This window comes from Falco rusticolus, chromosome 9 (genome assembly GCF_015220075.1).
Source record: "Falco rusticolus isolate bFalRus1 chromosome 9, bFalRus1.pri, whole genome shotgun sequence".
NCBI classification, from domain to species: Eukaryota; Metazoa; Chordata; class Aves; order Falconiformes; family Falconidae; genus Falco; species Falco rusticolus.
Window position 1 is genome coordinate 46,856,673 of NC_051195.1, and position 24,766 is coordinate 46,881,438.

At 42.8% G+C, this 24,766-nt stretch overlaps 1 protein-coding gene across 2 annotated transcripts; it reads right to left on the reverse strand.

Moving 5' to 3' along the window:
* UBAC1 (UBA domain containing 1) lies at positions 1-24,549 on the reverse strand. 2 transcript variants are annotated; one of them, XM_037399382.1, is made up of 10 exons: positions 24,144-24,549; positions 18,056-18,176; positions 15,868-15,941; positions 14,523-14,630; positions 13,318-13,435; positions 12,517-12,625; positions 10,833-11,064; positions 9,659-9,745; positions 8,591-8,729; positions 1-6,001 (listed from the first exon to the last, which is right to left on the reverse strand). In XM_037399382.1, the coding sequence occupies exons 1-10, from the start codon at positions 24,279-24,281 to the stop codon at positions 5,886-5,888; spliced, it is 1,242 nt and encodes a 413-aa protein (XP_037255279.1). In that variant the 5' UTR covers positions 24,282-24,549; the 3' UTR covers positions 1-5,885. The 2 variants fall into 2 exon arrangements, with proteins under 2 accessions (XP_037255279.1, XP_037255280.1); XM_037399383.1 differs by having other exon boundaries at positions 13,318-13,420; positions 24,144-24,547.
* Positions 24,550-24,766: the final 217 nt, after the last annotated feature.

The following is a 24,766-nucleotide window of genomic DNA, read 5'->3' on the forward strand; positions in this document are numbered from 1 at the left end:
TAATAAATCAGAAAACTTTATTTTTAAGATATATTATAAATTTACAACACACATAACATCAGTGTCTTCAGTGTGTATGTGTGAGCAGGTTTAAAGACTCAGCGTTCATTCTAGCCTTGTTCATGGGTACGCCTTCTCCACACACACTAAAGGTATGCAGCTGTTTCAGTCTGAACAGGTCTGGCTTTGCTAACAACCTCGGTAACTTCCAGGAATAGATTTCAGTAGACAAATAGTGACTGCTTGAAAGGATAACAAATTAGTAGCATTTCTTGCTTTTTGCCTGGAGGGTACTGTACGGGAGCAAAGCCTGCTGGTTTCCCACTCGGGGAGGTCAGCAACCCACACAAGCGTGTCCAGAATGAACCCTGAATTCCACAGGATCAGCGATGGCCGCCCTACTTAAGCTTCATAAAAGTAATGTTACATCTTAGAAACAGCTGTGCATGCCACACATCAGTGTCTGTGCCATAGAAAAATTATCATATGCTGTACCTAATTATTTTATACACAGGTGAAATGAAAAAATGTGAACTCAGTACCTTGCAATGTCATTTTACTGGCGCTGCCTTGTGGTAAGTGCTGGATTGCAAATCACATTCTTGTACAGTTCATTAAACTATGATAAAAATACGCAAATTAAAAATCTCTACAGGCCTCTTACCTGCTGCAACAAAGATACTTCATTTTGTGGGGCTTAGTTTAAAACATGATCCAATTTCCTCCCTCTCCCCAGAGCACGATATAAAACTATACCCAAATTCAGTAAGAATTTAATGCATTTACAGTTACTGAAGTTCACATGCTGCAAACAGGATCTGCATTGAAGATCGTTAAATCTAGGGCAAGAGGTCCTTAAAAAACCCACCCTTTTGTTGTACCTAGATGTCAGGATGCAGGTAAGAACAACCACCATGATAGCACATTCACATAGACAGAATATATGCTGCTTGCCACTTCCTCCACAGGAACCTGGGGCTTGCCACCCTGACCGAGCTCCCTGACCGTCCAGCCTCTGACAACAGCCAACACAAATCCTTCAGCCAAATCATCGGCCCAGAGAGAAGGACAGTCAGTGGGTTGCTTATGCCATGCCTCAAAGCAAAAACATACGATCAGATGGAAATACCCAGCTGCAACTGCCACTGTTCTGCTAGTTGATAAAACTTATTATAAGGTAGAAAACAGGGCATTTACTTTGGATGAAACACTCACTACCCTGTGCATGTGACTTTTGGAAAATTGCCACTGAAGCAGAGATCGCTGGTAACTTCTGTATCTCTCCCACAGGCAATATTTGCTGACAGCGTTACTATACATTCGTTTGGTGCAATGCTTATTTAAACAACTTTCAAAATATATTAAAAGATCCTCAGCCCATGAATCACAACGCCTAAAAAAAATTAATTGTAACAGTCCTAACTAAAAAGGATTTCAATAACCACTTACAAGTGTTTCTTGGATATGAAGGTCAATCTCCAAAAGACAAGTTTGGTTCCAGGAGAGTGAGGGAAGAAGTTGGGGTCAAGGTTCCGGGACATGACTGTGAGCAGCCAAAAAGAAGCAATTAGGTGGAAGTTTCTGAGCTCTTGCAGGAGTGAACCTCACACCTTCCCAGAAGAGCAGGAGTACGCTGATGATGCTTTCAAAACCATGCAAGTTAATTTTCCAGCTGTATGGAGAGCAGAAGCGTCCTTGAAATGGTGTAAAGAGCAGTGAACTGTGAAGTAGCTGGGTAATCTTGTGTGACCATTTCCACAGAGTGAGGCAGGAACCTTAAAGGAAGGCTCATGTCACTGCTCAGGAGAGAAAGAATGGCAGATTCTTTGGACTGGACCTAGAGGTTTATGAGGAGAGTTACACTAGCTCAGGCTCACAGGTCAAGACAATCAAGGTCTGAGCTGTAAAGTAGCCACTGGCACTTTTTCCAAATACATCCCTTTAAATGTGTCCCCCTATAAAGAGATTATAAATATGAAGCCCTGAGAACAAACTTCCATATAGTACATTTCTATTAAAAATATCAGTGTTTTGATGACAAAATTATAAGTTATATATATTTAAATAAATAGCTAGCTTTCAAGAGTCACGTAATATCAAAAGGTAGAAGATTGTCTGTATCAACTGATGGGGCAAAGAGCTAGAACTGTAAGAAACGCACACCTTATTAGCCACCTACTACCCCATTCCTTTACTCCTTGATTTCACAGGCTTCCAAATATTCCCTTGACTGCATTATGAGACACTTAAATATGACATCTTTGCTAGTTATCACTTGAACACCACAGAGATGCAGCTATGGGACCTAAACCTGTAAATCCTTACTCCTCTGAGTAGTTCTGCCTCACAATTTTATTTTTTTTTAAACAAAAACTTGTATTCCCATGTGATTAGGGACCTCTCACTGGCTTACAGACCAGATCCACCAGTCCTCTACCCATCAGCCACAGAACAGGACAGTTGGTCACCAGGCAAAGCTCCTTCCACATGCACTCCTGATGCCTGGAGACCCGTCTGCATATTCTGGTCAATAGCAGTGATTTTCAGTTTTTTGCAGGTCTTGTGAAAACCAGGATAATTGATGCCTTTGCAAGCACAGTGGACTTAAGTCCCCCCTCCACTTACTATGATAAAGTAGCAACACACGCAGGCGTGATGGGGACACAGCTCCCTAGTCCACTGCTAATTCATACCCATACAACAACACTGATGTCTTGATCAATTCCTCAAGCGTTCGTTTAACCCCAAGGGTAGTTTTTGTCTGTTTTAAATCAAGCCCTATGCCTTGCTGCAAACACATCTCCTAAGTTCTGGCCTCTTTCAGCTATTGGCCATGGGAAACTTAAGTTCTCAAAAGTGCAGCAGGACTACGTTAAAGCCATACCAAGCGACACTGTTTAGCAGATCAGGAAGAACACACTCTTCCCAACACCTAGCTATGTAAGTGTTGAGCTCTGGAATAATGAAATCCAGAAATAACCACATTCTCAAGCCTTCAAGCATTTTAAAGATGCAGTATTCCTTTGCCCCTACGTTCCCTAACTGCTGCTGCAACATTAGGTGATTTTGTTGAACCTGGGCATTCTTACTTTCTTCTACTATATAAATATGACTTTTTTACTGATGCTTTTTTCCATATTTTGTAAAAGGTTCAGCAGCACTGATTGTGTTCTGGCATGCCAAGGGAGGCTGCGCTGATAAGAGTTATCACCCTGATCAAACTGACACCGAAGAACACACGCAGCTCATTAGCAGGCCCTGGCAGTTACTGCACTCCAATCCCTCGATGCAGAGATACACAAGCAGCAGAACCTTTACCCTCAGAAGTGAGCCACTCTGCTCTTCCAAAGCAGGTCAGACACCACATATCAGGAATGCCCCAGCTTCAACCCCCTAAAAACTGGGGAGCTGCTTCAAGTTCATCATTCACATCACCCTGGCAGCAGCAACAGAGAGTCCTGGGGGAAGCTCCTCCCATGCCAGTGCAGGCAAGCCAGGTTGCTCACTCTCGCCATATGGCTTGTCCCCTAGATTCTGCCTAGATGCCAAACTTTTAGATTACTCTAAAACTAAGAGATTATTCTTGCCTGGCCTGTCTGGAAGCTCTACAGCCACTCTAGAGTCTGGTCATATATTACTGAAACCAAAAGAAGCATTTCAACAAGCCTTTACATTCTTGAGAGATCAAGACTGCTAGTGAAGTATCTGTTCATTAAGTCTGAACCTGTCCTTATTCATCAGGAAGCCAAATCCACCACCCCCCAAGAAACTACAGAGTAGTTTTTCCCCAGCTTTATCTTCTACAAACACTCATTAAAAGGATTATTCATAAGAATCCTGATTGGTAGAGAAAGACATGTGCCTCTAACCTTAACAGCTTCAAGTGTCTTCTGGTAGTGTTACAGGCAAAAAGCTTCTGGGAGTAAGAAAAAAAAAAATGGACAAAATAATTAAAATCTATAGTAACAGTACAACATTTAGTCACAACTACTCATGAGTAAGTTGTGTTGAACTCATTGGGGGTTGCAGGATCAGGTTCTTAGCTTTTACAGTTACAGGGCAAGGTTACAATTTAATATCATGCTGTCAGTCTCCTCTTCGCAAGAGTCTAAGAAAATGGTTTTACTGTCCCATTTGAACAGAAGCCGCATCTCTATAAAGCCTGGAATTTCTAAATGCAGAAATAAACAGTTCAGCAGTCATGAACTGTAAAGCTTAATATGAAATTACAAATAAAAAAATCCTGGGATAGTAAGTCAAGATAAGATCTCATGCACTTTTGATTTCCCCACCCTTCATATTAATTATGTGAAACTGGCAACTTCAGTGCCTTGACTGCATAACAGCACAGATGAGGTGCCAAGTTCAGGCCAAAACTTGTTGTAGGGTTTCAGGTTGCATCTTGCTGCATTTTCGTTTTAAAAAAACTCAACTGCACAACCCCCACACACTTAAAAAGGTGACTTGCAGAGCTATTGAAGATCTCTCTATCTGACAGGACATCTTTGTGCTATTTAAGGACAGGGTCTCCACCTGGTTACTCTGTGTTTTAGAAAGGCAGGTCTTGCCTAGCCTGCCTTTCCAAAAAAAGGGCTGTGAAGCACAAGACACGGTAGGGATCACAAGAGAAATCAATCATGTTTCACTAATTTGAAAATAAAAACCATTTTTTGTTCAGACCGTTGAAAAAGTTAACACCTGCAGAGCCCAATCACAAAAACTAGCTGGCTATTCACAGTGAGTTCTGTTATAAAAGCTCACAACTCCTGTCTGAAACCTCAAGTCAGTCTTCTGACAAAACAGGAAAGACAGCCTGAAATTCTTGGTATTTCCAACTAAAAATAAGCGTCAAGAAAAACCACTTCTGTCTCAAAGACAACAGCCATTTCAAGCGTGCTTTTAGATTATGTTAAACAAGATAAAAACCTAAGCAGTACTGCTTCTTTACAGATCACCAATGAGAAACCCATGCAAATCGGTTGCTTTGTTGTAAACAGTTTGAAACAAAGTTGAAAGCCACAAGTCTCCCTTTCCAAAACCGTGCACATAAAAATGGAAAACCCCTCACTACGTGAACACATCCCTCCTTGGCTAGGATATGGCAGAGTACGAACTTCGGAACTGCAGCCTACTTGAGAATCCAAGTCTTGGTGTAGCGAGGTCTGCCGTGAAAGAGATACTGCATCTTTAATGTAGCTGACAGAGAATCTCCTACGAGTACAACCACTGTGGGACTGCAACAACACTACTGCAGAAAATAAATAGGAAAAAGTAATGCTATTTATTGAAAGAATTCCATCTCTGAATTATTCCGTTTAAATTATAATGCAAAATAAACAGGTTTGGATAGAAACGTGCTTGCTCTCCCAGTATTTGGACTTTTAAAAAACAGTTCCTAAGAATCAATTTTAAAAAGCATTTCATAATTTGATATAGCCATAAATTAATACTGTATGGAGATGATTAATATACTATGCTAGTGGTCAGTGACCTTTTGTAAACACTAGCCAGATGCTAGCAAAACTGGCTAGAAAACTACTGTCACAGGCCTTTTTAACAAACAGTATCATAATTTGTTTCAACAATCAGATTCTTAATTGTTTTCACAAAACCTTTTCCTATTTTTTGATATACTTTATTTTAAACCTAATACCTGAAAACATAAACAAGTCTTCAAACCTCTTCCACTAACACTAAATACACAAGGCAATTAAACTTCAGTTGGCCATAACTACATAAGCTCTCGTGCGAGAGACCCAGTCAGACAGGATCTCCCACCCTCCCCTTCCATCCACCCCCTCCCCGAACAATCCATGCACCCTCCCGCTGAGGTGAAGGGAAAGCGAGGGACAGTAGGAAGTGGCACAGTGGACTGGCATTCCCCTCTACGTGCGATTCAGCGTCTGGAAGATTCGAGAGATCTGTAGCATGACAGGCCCAGTTTCTGGGTCATTCATCCACTGAGTGCTGTTCAAGGGGTTTTCAAGCATATCCTCGAAGGCTGCCAAGAGATGGAAATTGCAACACTCAATTAGCCCTTTATTCAGCAAAGGCTTCAATGTTTGGGATGCCTCAACAGGAGGACAGTTAGAAATAGCTACAACTCAAAGACAGTGGGCAAGCATCACCCAGAAATGGTGGGAATACACATCATACATTGACCATTTGCACTCCTACGTCTCCATGGCCTGGGATGCTACCGGCCATTACGCTTTTTCCACTCCTCAGCATTAAATTCACTGTAGACAGAAGCTGACTAAGTACTCAGCCCGGATTACAGTCCACCTCAAACCTTAGGGATATGGGATCGAACAGCTAAAGCCTACGCACACATCTACATGCAGTAGCAGGGAACATGCTATGCAATTCATCCATTTATGAATGCCCATCTTAGAACCGCATCATTTGCTGCCAGTACTTGTAGGGAGAGACTCTTCTGCAACTCTACTCTTCTGATCAAACTGTTCCACAACCCAGCCCAAACTTCTCAGCGGCTACTTCTTGCACCAATATCTTTCTTCCTCCCTGGTACTTAACGAAGACAGTTCAGAGGAAGCACTGTCCCCCCCTTGCCTCTGTTACTTTCGCTTTTCTATGCTGTACTTCGGTTGTCCTATGGCTACCCTCTTGTAACACCTCTAAAATGAAAACTCAGCCTGCAAAATAAGCAGCAGGCATACCAAAGGCGACCAGAAATGAGCAGCAGAGCCAGCAGAAGCGTAGCCCTCCATAAGCCCCCAAATCTCAGAGCTCTATCTTTGCACAGACTTCCCTGAAGTCAGAAGGGAAGCAGCATCTTCCCTCTGAGTATCATGTGCTTTTCTCCTTTCTGGTGTTTGGAAAATACAGGATGTCAGGGAGGCAGCCAGTTCCACCTGCCTAGACACAGGCAGAAGGGTAAAGGCTGCCTGTGCAGAACAGTTAACTCCATTTCTAAACAGTGACAGCAGTCCAAATATTGAAGAGCAGTTTTTTCTTTCTATACATAGCTGTCTTTACAATAAGCTTTGTTGTTTTCTTTTATTTGTGGGGTTTGGTTTTTTTTTTTAATGTTTTAGTTTTCATTCCTCTACTTACATTAAAAGAATCTGACAGCTACCACAAGAGCTAAGCTGCAAATCGGGCAGAAGAATTGTCCAGCAATAATTTATAACCCTTACGACAGACACTAAGCTGGCCTACTGGACATTTTGAGCAGTCATTATAGAACAGGGGAAAAAAAAAAAAAAGGCAGTTGCACATCTGACCTATTCAGAAGTCACCAAAATAGTGTTGTAAGAGTCTGACAGACTGGCACCAAGGTCAGTGTCTTAATTTTCCCAGGAGTGTTAGTGTACAAAGCTCCAACTGACATTAGTGTGAGCTGTAAGCACCCAGCACCTCTGAAAGGCTCACCATTAATACCTTGCTCAAGGTCACGCAGCATGCCTCCAGAAAAGCCCAGAATAAAGTACAGATCTCACCTTTCACCACTTTAACTATGTCCTTTTACATAGACTCAAAAACTTAAACCCAAGGATGTAACAACATTCTTTAAGTATCTAATTCAATGCAAACACTCATTATTAAAATCTGTGACAGAAGCAATTTGCAGATGTATCATTTGGAATATATTCTCTGATGTTCATCCAAGCTTTACAAGCGCATATAGTGGCATTTCATTTTCTATTTATATTCTGAGCTGCAATGTGGAACCCTCATTGGAAATGAGGAGGCCATTTGTTCAGAAATCAGAGTGGGAAGGTTCTGCTCTTGAATTATTTAAAGCCTTGCAAACTCTCCTAATTACATTTTAAGTAGTATTTTTAAAAGCTCTCTTTCAAGAGCTGCACATAGACTCTTTATTTAAAAGCACTGCTTGAAGTAAATTTTGAAGCCAAGGACTAAATGCAAAACTTTTTATATACATCACAGAGCCAATGTCATTCTTCTGTATCATCCTCCAGCAGAGACACAGATTCATCAGAGATTTCGTGTTCCACTGTCAGGCTCTGAGCACAGAAAGTTGGGTACTTGCTGTGCTCAGAGTCCTTCTGACCGTGAGCACACAGATTTTACCAGCAAGGGAAGTGTGTTTTCACATACATTATCTCAACTTTGATAGGCAAGACCTTAGCTCAGGCGTCTTGTCTGGTTACTCTTCTACAAGTTATCTTCTGTCTCAAAGATCAGGCCTCAACACACAGTAAACTCTACAGTAGGAGACAGCCTTGTTTTTTCTGTGAAACAGTCAGAGTTCTAGACAGACATTCCTGATTTTTCCCCTCATGGCCAAAGGGAGAACACAAAAGGTCTCCTAAATCCACAAAAGCATTGCAGCCAGCAGCTATTAAAGTTCTGAGTTCAGCAAGTGTAATCCAGTAGCCTGGGGAATTAGTATCGTTCCTGGGACAGCCCCAAGTTCTGTTTTGGGTTTAGCTGAGTTGCAGTATGAAGCAAACAAACAATACAGCTGCTGAAAATGAGGAAAAGGGTACAGAGCTGCACCTACCCCACAAAGCTTGCTGTCATCAGCCAGTCTCCACTCTCATTTGCTAGGAGCTACAGAAACAGTGTGCATATATATAGCAGGAACCCAAGCAGGACTTACCTAGTAGAGTTTTAGGGTTGGTTAGCCCTAGCTGTACCACTGGGTTTTCTAAGATGGCTTGGAAGAGAGGGCTATTGGTGTCAATGCCCTTATCTAAGTCCTCTGGAGAAGGCTTTCTGTCTCCCAGCAGCCATTCACACTGAAAGAAATCACCAGGCACAGCAGATGTCATGACTGGCTCCATTAGAAAGAAAGAGTCTCAAAAGTTTTGGCAATGTGGCACGTTAAAACTGTATTTTCCTCTCACAGTTTAAGACCAAGCTATACATTTCTTTTCACACTAGATTACTATTCATTTCTGTGTTGCTCCCACAGAAACCAACTTTTTGTTTCAATGGGAACAGCAGTAGTGCCTGGTATGGTAATAAAGTTACATCAGCGTTGGGTGTTTCAAAGCTCAGGGAAGATGTGTATTATCTTACACAGGTCCTGCCTCAAAGGAGCCCCATCAACATGGTTACAATGCAGCACCCTGAAGCACCATCCAGCCCAATATCCCCTCTCTAATAGCAACCAGCACTGGATGCTTAAGAGGAGAAAATTCCTTGGCTGTCAGCTGCATCCATATAATCTTCCTTATCATCCACTACTGGGGACTAATCAGTCTTTGAAAACCTTCATATTTTTTAATTCCATAAACTGTGGAATGCATCGCTCTAGAATGGTAATTTACACACTGCATGGCTTGAATATCTTGCTTGATAATTTTTGTTCCTATTGTTTAATCAGTTATTAATTATTGGGAATACCTTTTCCTTTCTCACAATACCATAGTCTCTTTTGCAGAGTCTGAGGAAGTTTCCCAAAAGCTTTTTGCAAATCCACACATGCTATCCCAACCAAATCAGCCTCAACTTCATGCAGGCCAAGTTCCTCTACAAAGTCTAAAACTTCTGTATTCTAGTTGTGCATCTAATTTGAAAGAGGCACAGAATATCTAGTGCTCATTTAGTCTCCAGTAACAGTCATGCTTTATGACAGATCAAAACATCAACCAACTCAACAATGAAAAGAATCAGTTGAACAGACTATTGTAGCAATCAGGAACAGAAATGACATTGTACTCACGGCCGCATTTTGCTGGTTGTTGTTTACTCTGAGTGCATCTACCACTTCTTTTTCATCAAATCCCATCTCCATCAGGGCAATGACAGCCTGTATCAGATTTGCACAGCTTAATAAATGTAACATTTAAAACAGAAGTGAGAACAATCACATCCTTTCACCTTCTGTGTAGCTTTCTGTAGGGTAAAAAAACCCCATTATTTCCATTTGTAGACCACCAAGTTTTCAAATAGCCTGTATCAAAAGCATCTTTATTACGGAAGATGACTACATCTTAAAAGTGAAGGCAGTTCCCAACCTCAAGACTGAAAGCTGAATGCAAGGCAAAGAGCAAGCGTACCTGGGGTAGAAAGGAGAAGAACTGGACAGAAACACCTTACTTTGGAACTTCTCTCATGTCACAAAGCTTTTGCTCACATCTCACTGACATATCAAGCTTCACATGCATTTGTAGTTCCATTCACTCAATTTAATTTCACTTCCTGGATTTATTATATTGCTAGTGAATGTTATATATTTAGACAAGCGTATCTAGATATTGTTATGAGAATGTTTAACCATTTAGAAATCGTGCTCAGGTCATCAAATACATTTGCAGCTTTTCACCTAAATCTCAAGAAACAACTAGTTGTAAAAACAAAGCACTAGATTCCAAAGAGCACCTCCTGGTGAGTTTACAGTGTGATAACAACATGTATTTTCATTTCAGCTAATTCTAAAAACAAGGATAACTTCTGAATTTGCTGCAAGACTTAAACCTGCTGCTGATACTTCTTGTCCTCTAAATGCAAATAAAATGCTCTTCTATCCTTTTCTACAGCAGAAGGACCTGCTCCTGTCCTGCAACCCTTCCTTCCTAAACAGCAGTCATAAAAAGCTATGCCAGGAGTCTGGCAGCTCATTTCAGTCCCATTAGTTAGTTTTCAGGTGCAGAAGTGTCAGTAATTTAGCTACTGCCATCTGAGACAGCAATGCATTAATTAGGTAATATCCCTTTTAGCAACCTAAATTTAAACAGTCCCTAAAGACTTCTACTAAAATACTGTCAAGCCAGCACAATACACATCTACCCAGCTATCCCATTTCATTTATTAACTAAACACTTATTTGGATTCCATGGTGCCTACACAGCCCCTTCCAATCCTAACAGTTACGCAGGGAGATAAATGGCACATACTCGTGGGTCTGGACGAAACTCTCTTTTCCTCCGGATCTTCTTGAATATTTCTGTCAGCTCATCCTTGGCCTCTTCCCCACTCGCTTCTGAACTAGGACCCGCAGTTGCTTCAGCGGAGGATGCACTAGCTTCAGCTGTGGCTTCTGAAGCAGTCTGACCTGGAAGTGGAGCATCCACTGTAGGGTCGTCTGCATGTTCTATCAACCACTCCATGGCCTGCGTCACCGACATACTGAAAAGCAAATCAAAACACAGGAATGAGAAACACTCCAGATGTACAGCTGTGTTCTACATACATTTGCCTCTGCATTTATTCCTGTGGTATGCTGACTTGCAGGTTAATTAATATCTGAAAAGTCATAAATAATAAAAGTTTTGGGGCAAATCTCAGAGCGTCTTCATTTTCTGGGCATTCAGGGCACCACAATCTTCTCTGAAGCTCAGAACACTGAGGAATGAAGCTCAGTTTGGACAGCTGCAACCCAGATTGTAAAAGGCATTTTTGAGGGAGTCACCTTATTCTCTGCGACATCTGCTTTATTTCACAAGAGAAACACTGACTATTTGCAACCGTTGACAAGACTGCAAGCAAAGCATGTTCCAAATTTACAAGGAACCACATCTCAGACGCAAGCTACTTTGCTGCTTCCTAAGACCTCAGACACCCATCCAGTGATCAAGGAATGCCGTTAACACCACAAGAAAGAAAGAGGGTGAAAAACATTTTATGTGCACAGCACATCCTGCGTGAGAGGAAAAATTCACCACAGGCAACAGCACCTGAACCTGTGCCACTCTTCTTCCTCCACTCTGACTTAAGAAGAAATCTGCGATCCCTCGAAGGAGAGGCTAGCCCAAGGGAACAGAATATGATCTTAACACTGCCACTTGATATACAGTGTAATTGCTCAACCTAAGGGATCTTGAGAGCGTCCCAACACATCTCTTCCCAAGGAATATAGAGGAAGAAGCAAAGATAACAACAGGACAACCGAAAATGTGATTTCATTTGACGCACGGGCATTATTACATGTTTATAGAAAGGAAAGCCTTTGCCTGTTCGGCTTTTCAGTGACAATGTGAAAGATGGAGGACATTGGGAAGAAAGTCTGAGCTGCAGAGGAGATACTGGAAAAAGAGTGACTGGAGTATGTTGTGGCTTCTCTATCATTAGGAATTTTTGGAATGCCCTAACAAACCTCTCTCAGGAGTAAGGCACTATAGCTGATTGTTCTTAGCGCCCAGGAAGAACTATATTACCTCCTATTTTCCTACAGTTGCTACCTGGACTTCACAGTATCCTTGGAAGGTTTTTAGGATCAGTACAAAGGTTTTTTTCTACAGCTGCAAGACCAGTGTGGATGGGCTAGGTTTGCTTTTCCGCTCTGTAAAATATGAATTCTAAAGTGGAACAAAATGAGAGTTTAATACTTGGAAACTGTGCCAGCCTGGCAGCCTTGTGAACCACAGACCAGCTATTCCTTCCAGAGCAAGTACTGCACCGTTTCCCCTTCCCTGTGCCATCCACACCTGCGCGCTGCCTGAGGCAGCTCTGTTCTCTGAGTTAATGCTTTTTCCAACCTAGTTTTAGGTGACCCACATAAGGAGACTGTATTAAAAAAGATGCAATTTTTTTTTTAAGCCATATAGAGTAATGTACAGGCAGTGTGCTGAGTACACTTACTGATTTAACCGAAGGGCTTTGACAGCTCTGCTTTCTGGAAACCCCATTTCTGTAAGCTGTCGCAGTGCTATCTCGTCCACTCTGTCTTCCTCATCCTCATCCAGCATAGCTACAGATACACAAATAAAACAACACTCAGATTGACTTCAAGCTAAAATAAACCCCTTTCTCAATGGAATGGCATGTGTTATGTTCAAACCCCGTTCTTCTCTTCCAACCCTTCTTTTGTTTCTGCCCCGAATTTGCTATCTCATCATTTAATTTGCTGCACTCAGCTTGGGCTGACTCAGATAGATCCTTCCAGGACAAAGACTTTGTCCAGATGTGTTCAAGGCCTCAAATGAAAAACAGCTAACTCTCACATGACCACAGAATTTCCACATAAGTAAATATACAGGAGATTCACTGAAGACCTAGAAAGTAAGTTGGATCTGATTATAGCAGATCTCAAGGGCAAGCATCTCCCACAAACTGAATCAACAGCTACACTTTCTCCTCATTCTACTATCACCTTCTGCATTTTCAACTATTCTTTACCATCCCTAAAGTGCAACTCAAAAGTTTTCCAATTTTTTCACTACTAAAAATTCTGGTTTTAAATAGAACTTCTCATCCATCCCAAAGGGACCTCACAAATTCACCACTTTCACACAATCTGTATCCAGAAGGTGAAATCTCTGCCACAAAAGTAGCTTTGCTTTTACGTCAAGGTCTGGACTTTACTCTGCGAGCCAATTCTTCTGCTATGGAAACAAACAAGTTGCCAGGACTGAACTAGTAACTATAAAGATATGTTCATACCGTTTGCTTTCTTAAATAGTTCAACTGCATCTGGGTTCAGTGCTAGCAGTTTCTGTGCAACTTCTATGAGAGACACTAAGATCTTCCGGAGCTCTGTCTGGAACTGCAAGAAAGGAAACTGTCAAAACATTTAGACAGGAAGTTACCAGACATCATTGAATCTTAATATATCTATTGTTAGTAACTCAGCAGCAGTCTGGTCCCTGTACAGAAGGTTGCTTTATTAGAGCTTCATTCTCATTGTTTAGTCTCTCAAGAAGCACTGGGCCCTTCTGAAGTGCTACATGGATGTAAAAGCTACTGGGCAGAAAGGTCCTTTTATTTCTACCACAGCCTGCCACCCAGTACCGCCACAAGATGTGCAGTGTTCAAGAAAACTCATTGCTTCATAGAAACACTGACTCTCACCTTGCAGAAATGCTGTTAAGACGACAGTCACAGTAGCTTTGTACCGGGGCTGCTTACTTCTGTGAACCAACGAGCCTTCCTGGTTTACTATTTCCTTTCTAGTACTCTAAACTCAAACAACATAGATCAAAGCTGTTTTGTAAGCTGAAGCATCACAAATACCTTTCAGTTGGACATTTGTTTTTAAATACGCTGTGCTCAGTAGGTCACATTGGCCATTAAACAGCTTAAATGCCAACTGTCCCCTTCGGGTTACTAGGGCATACTGACAGCATGCAATATGTAGGCAGATTTGCAGCTTCACACTCTTGCTAGTACAGAAGGGTAAAAGTAGTTCCCACACCACTAAAGACAGTCAGAAGCATTACAGACTATCAGCATTCAATTACTGAAGTCAAAATTTATGCTTAATTTCTCTTTTCAATACCATGGAAGAGAAAAAAACCCCAAAACTCAACAATACTGCAAAGACCTGAGACTGAAAGAGCTATTTAAGACTGAAGAAATAAAACGCCCTAGCTTCAAATATGCCAGATATTCAATATGTACACCAAGGCTCTTCCATGGACAAATACAACATTCAGAATCATAGCTTAGAGCAGGGCTTTTTATTATCACTAAATAGTATGAGCTGTGTCTAGATCTTAAGCTAGCTACTCTAATATACATTATATACATCTGAATTCCTCTTATAGAGAGAAGAGGATCACATTCATATGTAAGAGAAAAGGTTATACAAGATAAAAGCCTATTTGGATGTTAGTGTCTGTGTGTTAAAAGTCAAGAATACTACTTACATCCCTCATGTTGTGATGGGCCACGGTGCGATCCACATTGCGAGAGGGCAGATTTGCAGTTGCTTTGAGAATAGCATCCTTATCAGGAGCTTTCTGCTCTTGTTTCCTCTGAAGGACAGAAAATATGATTAGGTTTCATAACCCACTATCCACAAAACAGAGAAGACGGCACAGCAGACAGCAGTTTCATATTCTTCACTAAGGCATCAAGCAGTGCTCTGTAACTTGCAACTAAGAAAAACAGCAGTCTAGCAATACAACGGATTAACAGCACCAGTATCATTTTGTAATTATAGAGCAAAAGAGGACCTGTTGAGTTGCCCCACTTCAGTCCTTATACCTATCTGTGTTACCTAAACACACAGGGAAATTCCAGCATAAAGAGGGAAAGTGTAACAAACACAGAGAGAACTCAGAGGCCTCAGTGCCCAGGACCATATTCTGCTCCGCACGGTTTGCTCATGGCACGCTCTCCTCAAACCCACGGTTTGTCAGGAGATGTATCAACACTGTGCACAAACTAACAACTGCTTAACACTGGAAGTGCTCCGCTGCTTGCAAGTATCATGCAGAGATATATGGTGCCTTGGATTTTCAGTACATGCTTATAGTCCAGGACAAAACACAGCAGGGTAGAAACTCTTAAGTATTTCCCAGTCTTGTAACTTATACTCTTACAGTGACATTCTGCACAGCAAGACCATACTGAAGAGAGAGACATACACCAATACCTACAGGAAGCAAGAAGAAACAAAGCTGTGCAAGGGCAAAGTAGAGACCCCTAGGAGTTCACAATGTCAAGCACAAGCACCACCCAAAGTGTTTATATGATAACATCAACTGCAGTACCACTGGTGCATAAGCAACATCCTGGGCATCACTGACCCTCAGTAACAATTACATTCCAATAAAATAAAATAAGAGTAGTAAGGGGCCAACACTCCAGCTCTAGAGACCTGGTTAAAGGGTGACAAGCCACACATTGCTAAAGATAGAAGACCACCTGACAGCAAGTCAACATATTTCTATAAGGGTTTCAGAGACAAAGCAAGGCACTTGCTGAACTACACTTACACAGTTACCAGGCATTTGTTCAAAGATTAAATCTATACTACTTCCACAGAGTGTGTCTCCATGTCTTGTTCTAAGGCAAATGTTCTCACCAAGTTAAAAATGCAGTATCAGCTTCCTCAAAGTTTGGAAGGAACATGAAGTAATTTCCCTAGAATTTAACTGGCAGCATTTGCCTCTACAAGCAAAAGGAGTACACCACAGTAATCTTTGCACACATAATTAATAAAGCAGTTAATCAAAACAGCCAAGTCGAGAGGTCTTTCACACTCACTTTCTCCTCTGCTGACACATCTGCCATTTTGGGGAGCGGAGGTGGCGCACGTTTCTTTATCAAAAGCAAGACATCTAGAAAGAGAATGATACTGAAGTACATTAGAAAGTAACATGAAAACAGTTATTTTAAGATACTTCACAAACTCAGTTTTTCCTGGAGATGAATTTTGTATTAATTCCGCTGTAGCATCGGACCTTTTTCACACTTTAAAATCTGTATGGCTTTACATGCTCCCCTTCAGTGTTTGCAATTCCTTAGTGCACAGCGAATTCCAAATTTGGTCCATTATTAGTTACACTTTGACAGTTACCAATTTCTTCTCCTTGTATAACACTATTAAAGAAAGGGTATTACAGGCTCCAGTTGTCTTCTAACATTAATAGTACGGTAACCGGTTCACGACAATAAGAGACTATCTGCACTTTCAGTGCTTCCACTGAGAAGGAACCAGCACAGACAGTTCCCGGGTGGTTTTGGGTCTAAGCTGAGACCTTCCAGCTGCAGCAAAGCAAGCACCAAGCTTCAACGAGAACTGCCAGTATCAGGTTGAAGCTCACCTCTGTGCGTGAATGGCAGCAGAGCGATCCACAGTCTACAGCAGGGATGCATCACTGGTAGACCACCAGGGCAAGTCTCAAGGACAAGTCTTCAGTCTCAGATAGCCCATATCACCTGGCACGAGTGTGCTCTGGCCTTTTAAGACTAACACTCTCCCCTTACAAGGTACCTTTTTTTCTTGGGATCACGTGGTGCTTTACAGGTTTCTAGCACCTCAGTTACTACCACAAATGTTCTTAAGGGTGGAAAGGTGCAGACACCCTGCTCGGAGCCCAAAGCAGGCCTGTGCAGCATCTGCAGCCCTTCAGCCAGATACAGCCTGGCACACAGTTTTTAGTCCAGTGCACTAAGCAGGTAAAAAGCAAACAAAGCATGCTTTGTACAAGTTTCCTTGGTCTGGCTCAGCACATAGCAGCCAAGAGCAACAGCTGGTGAAGGCAGTTAACCCTCATTTGTCCAGCTGACCAGAACACGAAAGGATCCACATGCTGACTCTTGGCTGCCCTGTGCAGTCAGCTGGTGGCAATCAGCTGTCAGCTGCAATCTTGTCTCCCTGACAAGCAAGGCACATGAAAGGTAGAGCACACTGCAGAGGGAAAAGGAGCAATGAGGCATTCACATGACAGCTTACTATGACTACATGGTTAATACTGCTTAGCTGCTGCAAACTGCAATTCAAAACTCTGTAGGAGCCAGCCTAGAAATAATACACCACTGATCAGCAAAAATGCTGTCCCTTTGCCTTTGCCTACGATGGCACTTCTCAGCTGCTGTTCAGCTCTAAAGGTGATAGGTGATACTGCCTTGGAAGAGACACCAAACTGCTTGTGTTCATGGCAGCAGTTCTCCAGCCTGCATGAACACAGGCAGAAACCCAGGAACTCTACTCCTGCTGAGTTTCTGGTTCAGACAATAATTTCAGTCTACAGCAGCTCTGCTTCACTCACTTTCTGCACCACTGCCCTTTATCTCCAGAAGGGGCCATTAGCTTAAGCTGTCCAGTAAAGACTGACTCCAGCTCTCATCTTCAGATACTCTTTTGTTTCACATTACTCCTCTACACCTTTAAAGTTCAGGAGCAAATACATACCTCACATGCTGCTGTAGTCAGTGATACTATAGTGTCATGGATTCTGACCTACGTTTGCAGAGGACAGATTGAGATCTAAAAGGCAGACACTCAGATATACTTCAGCAATCATCCTTCCACTTGACCTGGAGACCTCAAGAAACCTCCCAAAAGCACTGGGTTGTCTGTCTTTGAATACTCAGCCATCATATTTATTTTTGAATCATTTTGAAGAATAAATGCTGCCCTGGAGGTTTAAAAAATTCCTTTAAAAAGAAATTAAAATTCTGTGTTTAACTTCTTGACTTAATAAACACTCCTAATTCTTTTTCAACTCTTAAAAGGAAGAGTAAAGAAATGCAAACTGCCCAAGGTGCTTTCTCTGGGTCTTGGGGGAGGGGGGGAGCCTTTTTTCCTCTTCCTTTTTTGCCACCTTATTAACTTCCTATGCCAAAGCAGAGAGTAGGTATTAAAACAGTTACTGTTTCGAACCTGCCAAATAGTTAAACACAATCTCCTGTTTCCAGACTGACAGGATTAAAAACCAGACAATCCTACCTCTATCTTGAATGTTTTCCTCCAACACTGTTTTTGTGTCTGTCAGCACCTTCTCAGAAGTAGCATGTATCAACTTATGATGTGTCATGGTTTTTGGATCCTCCAAGCTCCCAGGTACACACTGCAGAATATGATAAATATTGAAGATCAGAAGACAGGAATAAACCTACTGCATGAATCACTGCACTTCGCACATAAGATTCTCCACATACAAGCTGTGCCATCATTTACTAGCTTCTTAATAGCGTAAGCTAGAGGTCAATGCACAAAATGTATTTTATTAAAGAAACCGAGGCTTGATTTGCACTGTAACAGTACTGACTGTGGTAGGTTTCTACCTGCATATCCAAGCTTCTGGCTGGGAAGAAAAATCAACAAAAGGAAGGATTCTAGCCTTCCTTCCTTGATGCTGTAAATAGCTACACCTGGGAGTTAGACTTGATGATCCTTATGGGTCCCTTCCAACTGGAGATATTCTATGATTTAAGTTCCAACTAATTATGATGCTCTAAAACCAGACAGTTTCAAAGACCTAACATTACAGCCCAGCCATCCCAAATGAGCCCTTCAAGGGCACCAGCCTATGTGAGTGGATTTACACTTCTGCAGTACAGAACATCTCTATCACACTTCTGAGTGCTTGGTCCTATACTCAGCCCTACGGAGATTTGGAGCAAAGCAAGGATGCTCTAGGACCCACAGCTAATTAATTCTGCAACAGATTGCTAAGGTCACTCACCCTTGTGAGAAGTCTGGGGGTAGTACCATGAACCAAGAATGTAAATCTAGAAAGAGCATCTAGTGTTTTTATGGAAGGGAAGGCTATAATAGTGCAGCGTATTTCTCATTTGTAACTAGTGTCAAAACAGAGGAGAGACTCTCTGCTTCATCTAATAATTACTATTTACACATACTATCAGAGTAAACAAACAACTGCCAGCAGGGATTTTGGCATTAAGTGACCTTAAACTGGGAAGGCAATAGTAGTTTCTGTACCTTGTTTCAAGGTGAGATTAACAGGTTTGGTTGCTGGAGCCCTAACCTGGGTCCCTGCTCAAAGTGCTGAACAAAAGTTACATTCACAACTTTCCTTCCAAACCATAAATAATCAGCATACAGTAGATTTTTTTCATATATGAATGTAGGAATTGAACTTAACTCCTTATTACTATTGTAAGTTGTACGACAATTCACTAGAAAATCCAGTTCAAATCCTGAAAAAAGAGCAAGAACACACAGAAGCCTTGAACTGACTCCTCTTCACACAGAGTGGTTCCCAGATCCACAGTGATAGTTTTCACGAACATGACATCAGTGTATCTAGAGGCTTCTAATTTGTTTGAGTGGGAAAAGAAAGCATAGTGGTTGCAATTCCAGAAAGGCAAAATTAAAAATAACAAACTACGAAAACTATAAAATTGATGCTGCTGTTCTTGCCACAGAGTAGGACACTTAGTACTGACCCCACCGGCTCTGCTCACAGAAAACAGCTTTTAATAATGCTTCTTTCAATACGTGTTTCTACCAAGCCACTTTTACCATGTCTGCAGAAGAGTGCATTCACCCTTTATGTCACAGATCCATTTCCAGAAAACCCACTGAAATCAGTGCTTCATTTAGCCCTGTTCATCATAATATGTATTGCCAGCCTCCTTTAAAGGAATCCTTTTAGTTCACCATCACCTTTTTTGTTGTCACTGCAACTGATGGAAAACACAGCTACCTGGTCTTTTTCCAAACATAATGGACTTGTTTTCAGCACAGATCTCAAGTTCCTCACACTTCTGTACAGTTCTGGTGCCTCAATAAGATTGAGGCAAGAACGTTTGAGTCCTGCTTTGTGTAACAGTAGCTCCTTACTAATCCTTTAGCGTATTAACTGCTGAACAAAAGCCAAAGAACACATTAAGCAGCTGGGAGTACCTCCTGTAACAGATCTGATCAGTTATCCAAAATGCATGAAAGTACGTCAGTGGAACACCTCCTCTCCAAACAAGCTCAAAATATTACTGTTACAGATCTTGAGAGTCAGAGCCCAAAAGGAAGAACTTGAAAATGGAAGCTGGGCAGTGTATGTTTGGGGCAAGAGGAGACATGACACACACCCATCATTCATTTTTTCCCTACCACGTAACATGTGCGCACACATGCAATCATAAAACTAACAAAGGTGAAAGTGAAAAAATGAAAAGTTGCTGTTTTAAAAGAAAAGCCCTGTGGACACCTTCTTCCTGTTCCTCTAACCACTTCATTAACAACTGCATAGAATGATAAGGCATATATAGACAGTACATACATCAATGAGACTGCTTAGTGAAATACTTAGCTTATCTTAACATTTCAACAGGCCCTGGGAATAGAAAAGCCATCTTAACAGGCAACGTCTCTACTGGCTCTCAACAGACCACCAGGAAGGACCGCCACTAATCATCAGATCTCACTGTGGAAGCCCGCTTCAGGGGAACCATATTTGCCAAAATACAGTATTTTTTGAAGCAAATACAACGCTTTGTATTTATGTAACCGAAAACATCTTTCTCTCCAGAGAGAGAACAGCACTGGTAATCCACAGGAAGACTAGTGAAGGGACAAGGAATTCCCTGCACAGCACAGAGGAAGCATCTGTCACACAAGTGAAAGGAAGCTGAAAAATCAGGGTTCACCTTGAAGCAGAGAAATCAGGATGCACCTTGCTGCCCCAGGGCACGGCTGGGGTTACTGAGCATGGCTCCCCCAGCAATCAGAGGTGCAGCACGCTGGGGAGGATGAGCTCTCTCTGATCTTTTTGTACAAAAGCACGGTAAGGACAGGACTGCTGTTTCATCGTTTTGCTTCCAGCATAAATATTTGCATTTCTTTTCAACACTGGAGTTTACAGCAGGCTGCTTTGCCCGGCAGGTGAGAAAGCTTTGTTCACAGGTGCCTGAACAACTGCTTAAATTGCAAGCCCTGGTGATGTCAAATGCTATTTGCAAAGCTCAGAAGCCAGATAAACCACAAGAGTTTCTGTTTTTAAAATAAGAAAAAGTGTTTTTTTGTTTGCTTTTATTAACAGAAACATTTGAAAATAGTACTCACACTCCTACTAAAGCTTGGGTGGCTTAAACAATCTGCATCCCTCACAAAGTATCCAAAACATGCCCAGAGCTATGAACCTACCCCTTATCTTTGTACTCTGAGAACTAGCACCTTGCATTTCTGTTCCACAGATACTCCTTATCATACCTTAAACCCCAGGTGGAATATCACTGAGGCAGCTCAAGACAAAGGGAAACAGAAACATTAAAAGCTTGCCCCACACCGCCAGGAAAATTACAGGTAGAGCTTACATACACACACAGCCCACACTTGCGCATCGCGAGTACGTGACCACAATTATTTCAGAAATACTGCTGAGCCTCAGCAAGAAGCGATGGTCTCTTATGATGAGAGCATCGGGACCAAGGCTGTCTACAGCATCGCTGGCCAAGGCAGTGCTGTACTTGGTCTGTCCACACTGGGGACAAGAATTATGAATCAAAAATATTGAAGTGAAGCTTGAGTTTCTGTGGTTAAACTGTCCCTTCTCAATTCTGGCTCCAAAACAACAGTTGCTTTTTAAGGAAACCACAGGAGAACTCGGGGCCCACTCCCACTGAGGTGGTGGGGCCTTGCACGGGGACAAGTGACTGTGCCAAGAGAACACTTTAATGGTGAAACTTGAGTTAGAAAAATAACTAGGAAGGGAAACTGCTTATTATCAGGTATTTGTTCACAGACCATGTAGACAGCATTACTAAAGGCTGCAGATTAACAGCAATCACCACTACACTGTTACAGGTCAAGAGATAAAATTAGTGGGAGGTGTGGTTTTTTGCTTTATCTGTAACCAAAAAACCCAAACCATAAAATTCAGGAAAGAAAAAAAAAAAAAAAGACATCAAGAGTGACACTTCAGAAATCAGTAAGCATTTGAATGTTATGGAGGGAGAAGTGGCCACCTTCCTAGTTCTTAACTGTTAGAAATATTATCTTCCTCTGCTTCCTGAAAGAATGATTTGAAAGACTTTACAGAACATAATAATCAGCATCTTACAAAAGATAGCTGCATAAATTATCTCCAGGTGCTATCAAGATTCACTGTAACATACCCATGATCAGGAGTCATGATTTTTCCATTTCTATTTTCCCCTCCATAAAACTATATATTATCCATAATGGTTATGCAAATCCACACCATTACCACAAAGCAGCAGAGAGAATGAAATCAAATGTCATGCCAAGTTATCAATTGTCTTCTGTCCTGACTAGCACTGCAATGCAAGCATCTATTCAATTAAGCTTCCTGATAATTAAAGGTCTTTCAGCTCTGCACATATGCACGTAATCATTACCCCACCCTGTTTTGGCAGTCTTTGCACCACTCTTCTGCTTAATCACTCAGCTGCGCTGAAGGAGGACAAGAGGGAAGCACTAGACTTCTTCCAGGAACGTAATAACACGGGGGGCCCTGAACCCCACAGCTTTCAGCAAGGCAGCCCCATTTTCCCCTCAAGAAGGATCACACTTACCTCAAGCGAAGCAAATCAGATGTAGCCTTTCTCATCCCTAAACCAAAAAACACTTGCAAAGACTACGAGACAAGAAAAGCAGCAGGTGCTATGACCTGCAGTTTCCAGGGGTTCTAGGTGACAGCAAAAGACTAGCAGGCTCAAGGCAGAGGGCACCTAGGCTGCTGGCCCCCCTTACTTCACAGCATGCTCATTCAGAAAATAAAATCTTTTACCCTTCAAATAGCGGTTAAGTAGTTATATATTATGAGTATTTCTCCTATTGCAAGTGTATTTTGTAAGAAAAGTCTTTGCAAGACTTTGAAGACCAAACCCTGCTATTAAATGCAACTCAGTAAATTGCACTCCCAGAGATGGGAGTAGAGACTCTTACTTTCACCACATAGAAGACACATATCTCTCAGCAAGAAATTCAGCAGGTTACGACTCAAGCTGCTAGTCCACGTTGTGCTGGTTCCAGACTGACAGACTTTAGGACAGTCCTAGTCATGGGTCACAACCTTACATGTTGTTGTCAATCTTACACATTGTTGTCACTCGTGTTTTTGCTTTAGAGTAAAACACTCACGGCAGATATTCAAAATTCAGTCCAACAGTTTTGAAACCACTGGTTTTAACATTTAACACCCACAAACACAGCAGTGGTAATTGATCACGTGAGTACAAAGAGCCTGTGTCTTCCAGCTCAACTTCTACAGACCATGCCTGGGCATTTTTACACATTTTCACTTCCAGAGAGTGATTAGGAATTCACCCTTTGGACACGTCCATTAAGATCTTACTGCTCAGAGCACAGGGAGGGCATTAGAAAAAACATCATCTCCCCACCAAATATCCCACTAGGTAATGTGCCAAGACAGGATAAGGCGGTACTAAGACTTTTTTAAAAATGGGAAGTTCTCCTCCACAGTTACTACTTTCCTTATTTGTTCTTAAGCAGAAACATGAAACAAACCAGGCTATAACTGGCAAGGGAAAATCATCAGAAGCCAGTTCACAAGCCTCTTGCAACGCACAGCCACCAGATCATGAAGCGCATGCAAATACCACCATAAAACACACGCCAAATTCTGTAACTAAAGGTTGCAAAGTAATTTCCCCCCAAATCCTTCTTTTCCCACATACAAAACTCTTGAAACGGGCATTTTCTTTCCATATGGAACAGTTTCACAGAATGTGGTGGGGGCAAACATGGCAAACCAGGAAACCAGAACACAAAACCATTTGGTTACTTGAGTTATTATTAAAAAAAAAAAAAGACAAAAACCAAACAAAACCGAAAATTCACGTTCACAGGGCGTTGGAAAAATCTGGTTTCTTCACACGGGGTCTTACCTGCCCTTCCCCTCGACCATGACTCTCACTGCCAGCCGGAACGCTGAAGTACCACAGAAGGCACAGAGATTTGGGCTCTGTCTATGGCCCATGCCCGGCCCAGGCTCGCCGCTCCCCCCGAGCGCACCCCAGGACCCAACACACCCAAAGGATTCCCGGGGGAGCCCCCAGCCCCGGGGGCCCGCCGGGACACCTCTCCTTACGTGTTTCAGGCACCGCTCCTTCAGCTTCTCCACCGTGGTGTCCTCGGGAACCTCCTCCAGCCACTCGGCGCCCTCCATGGTGCACACATGGAGCCTCAGCACCTTCCCCGTGAAGATCTTCTCCTCCTGCACGAACATCGCCCCGGGTCCCGCCGCCTCCGATCCCCGCTCTGCCCCGGCGACGCCTCACCAGGCCCCGGGCACCGCCGTGCGCCGGGCCCCGCGCTACCGCCCGCCCATGAAGGTGACCCCGCCAGGCCCGAGGGGAGCGGCGAGCCCGGCCGGGCCGCGCTGGGACAGGGGGAGCTCGGTGGGCCCCTGACAGCGCCGCCCCTCCCGCCGCGCTGCCCCGGTCCCGCCGCCGCTGTCACCGCCTGGGCCCGGCGGTCCCTCCGGGGGGCCGGGGGCGCTCCCGCGGCGGCCGGAACCGGAAGTGCGCGGGGGATGCTGGGAGACGTAGTTTGACTGCGGCCAGCGGGACCGCTGTGGCTGCGCCGGAAGTGGAGGCCGCGCCAGGCGGAACGGAACTGGCCACCCCCGGGTGCACGGGGAGGGGGGATGGGGGTGGTCCAGACGCTTATTAACGGCTGCGCGGTGCGGGGGCGGTGCGGCTTCAAAAAAAA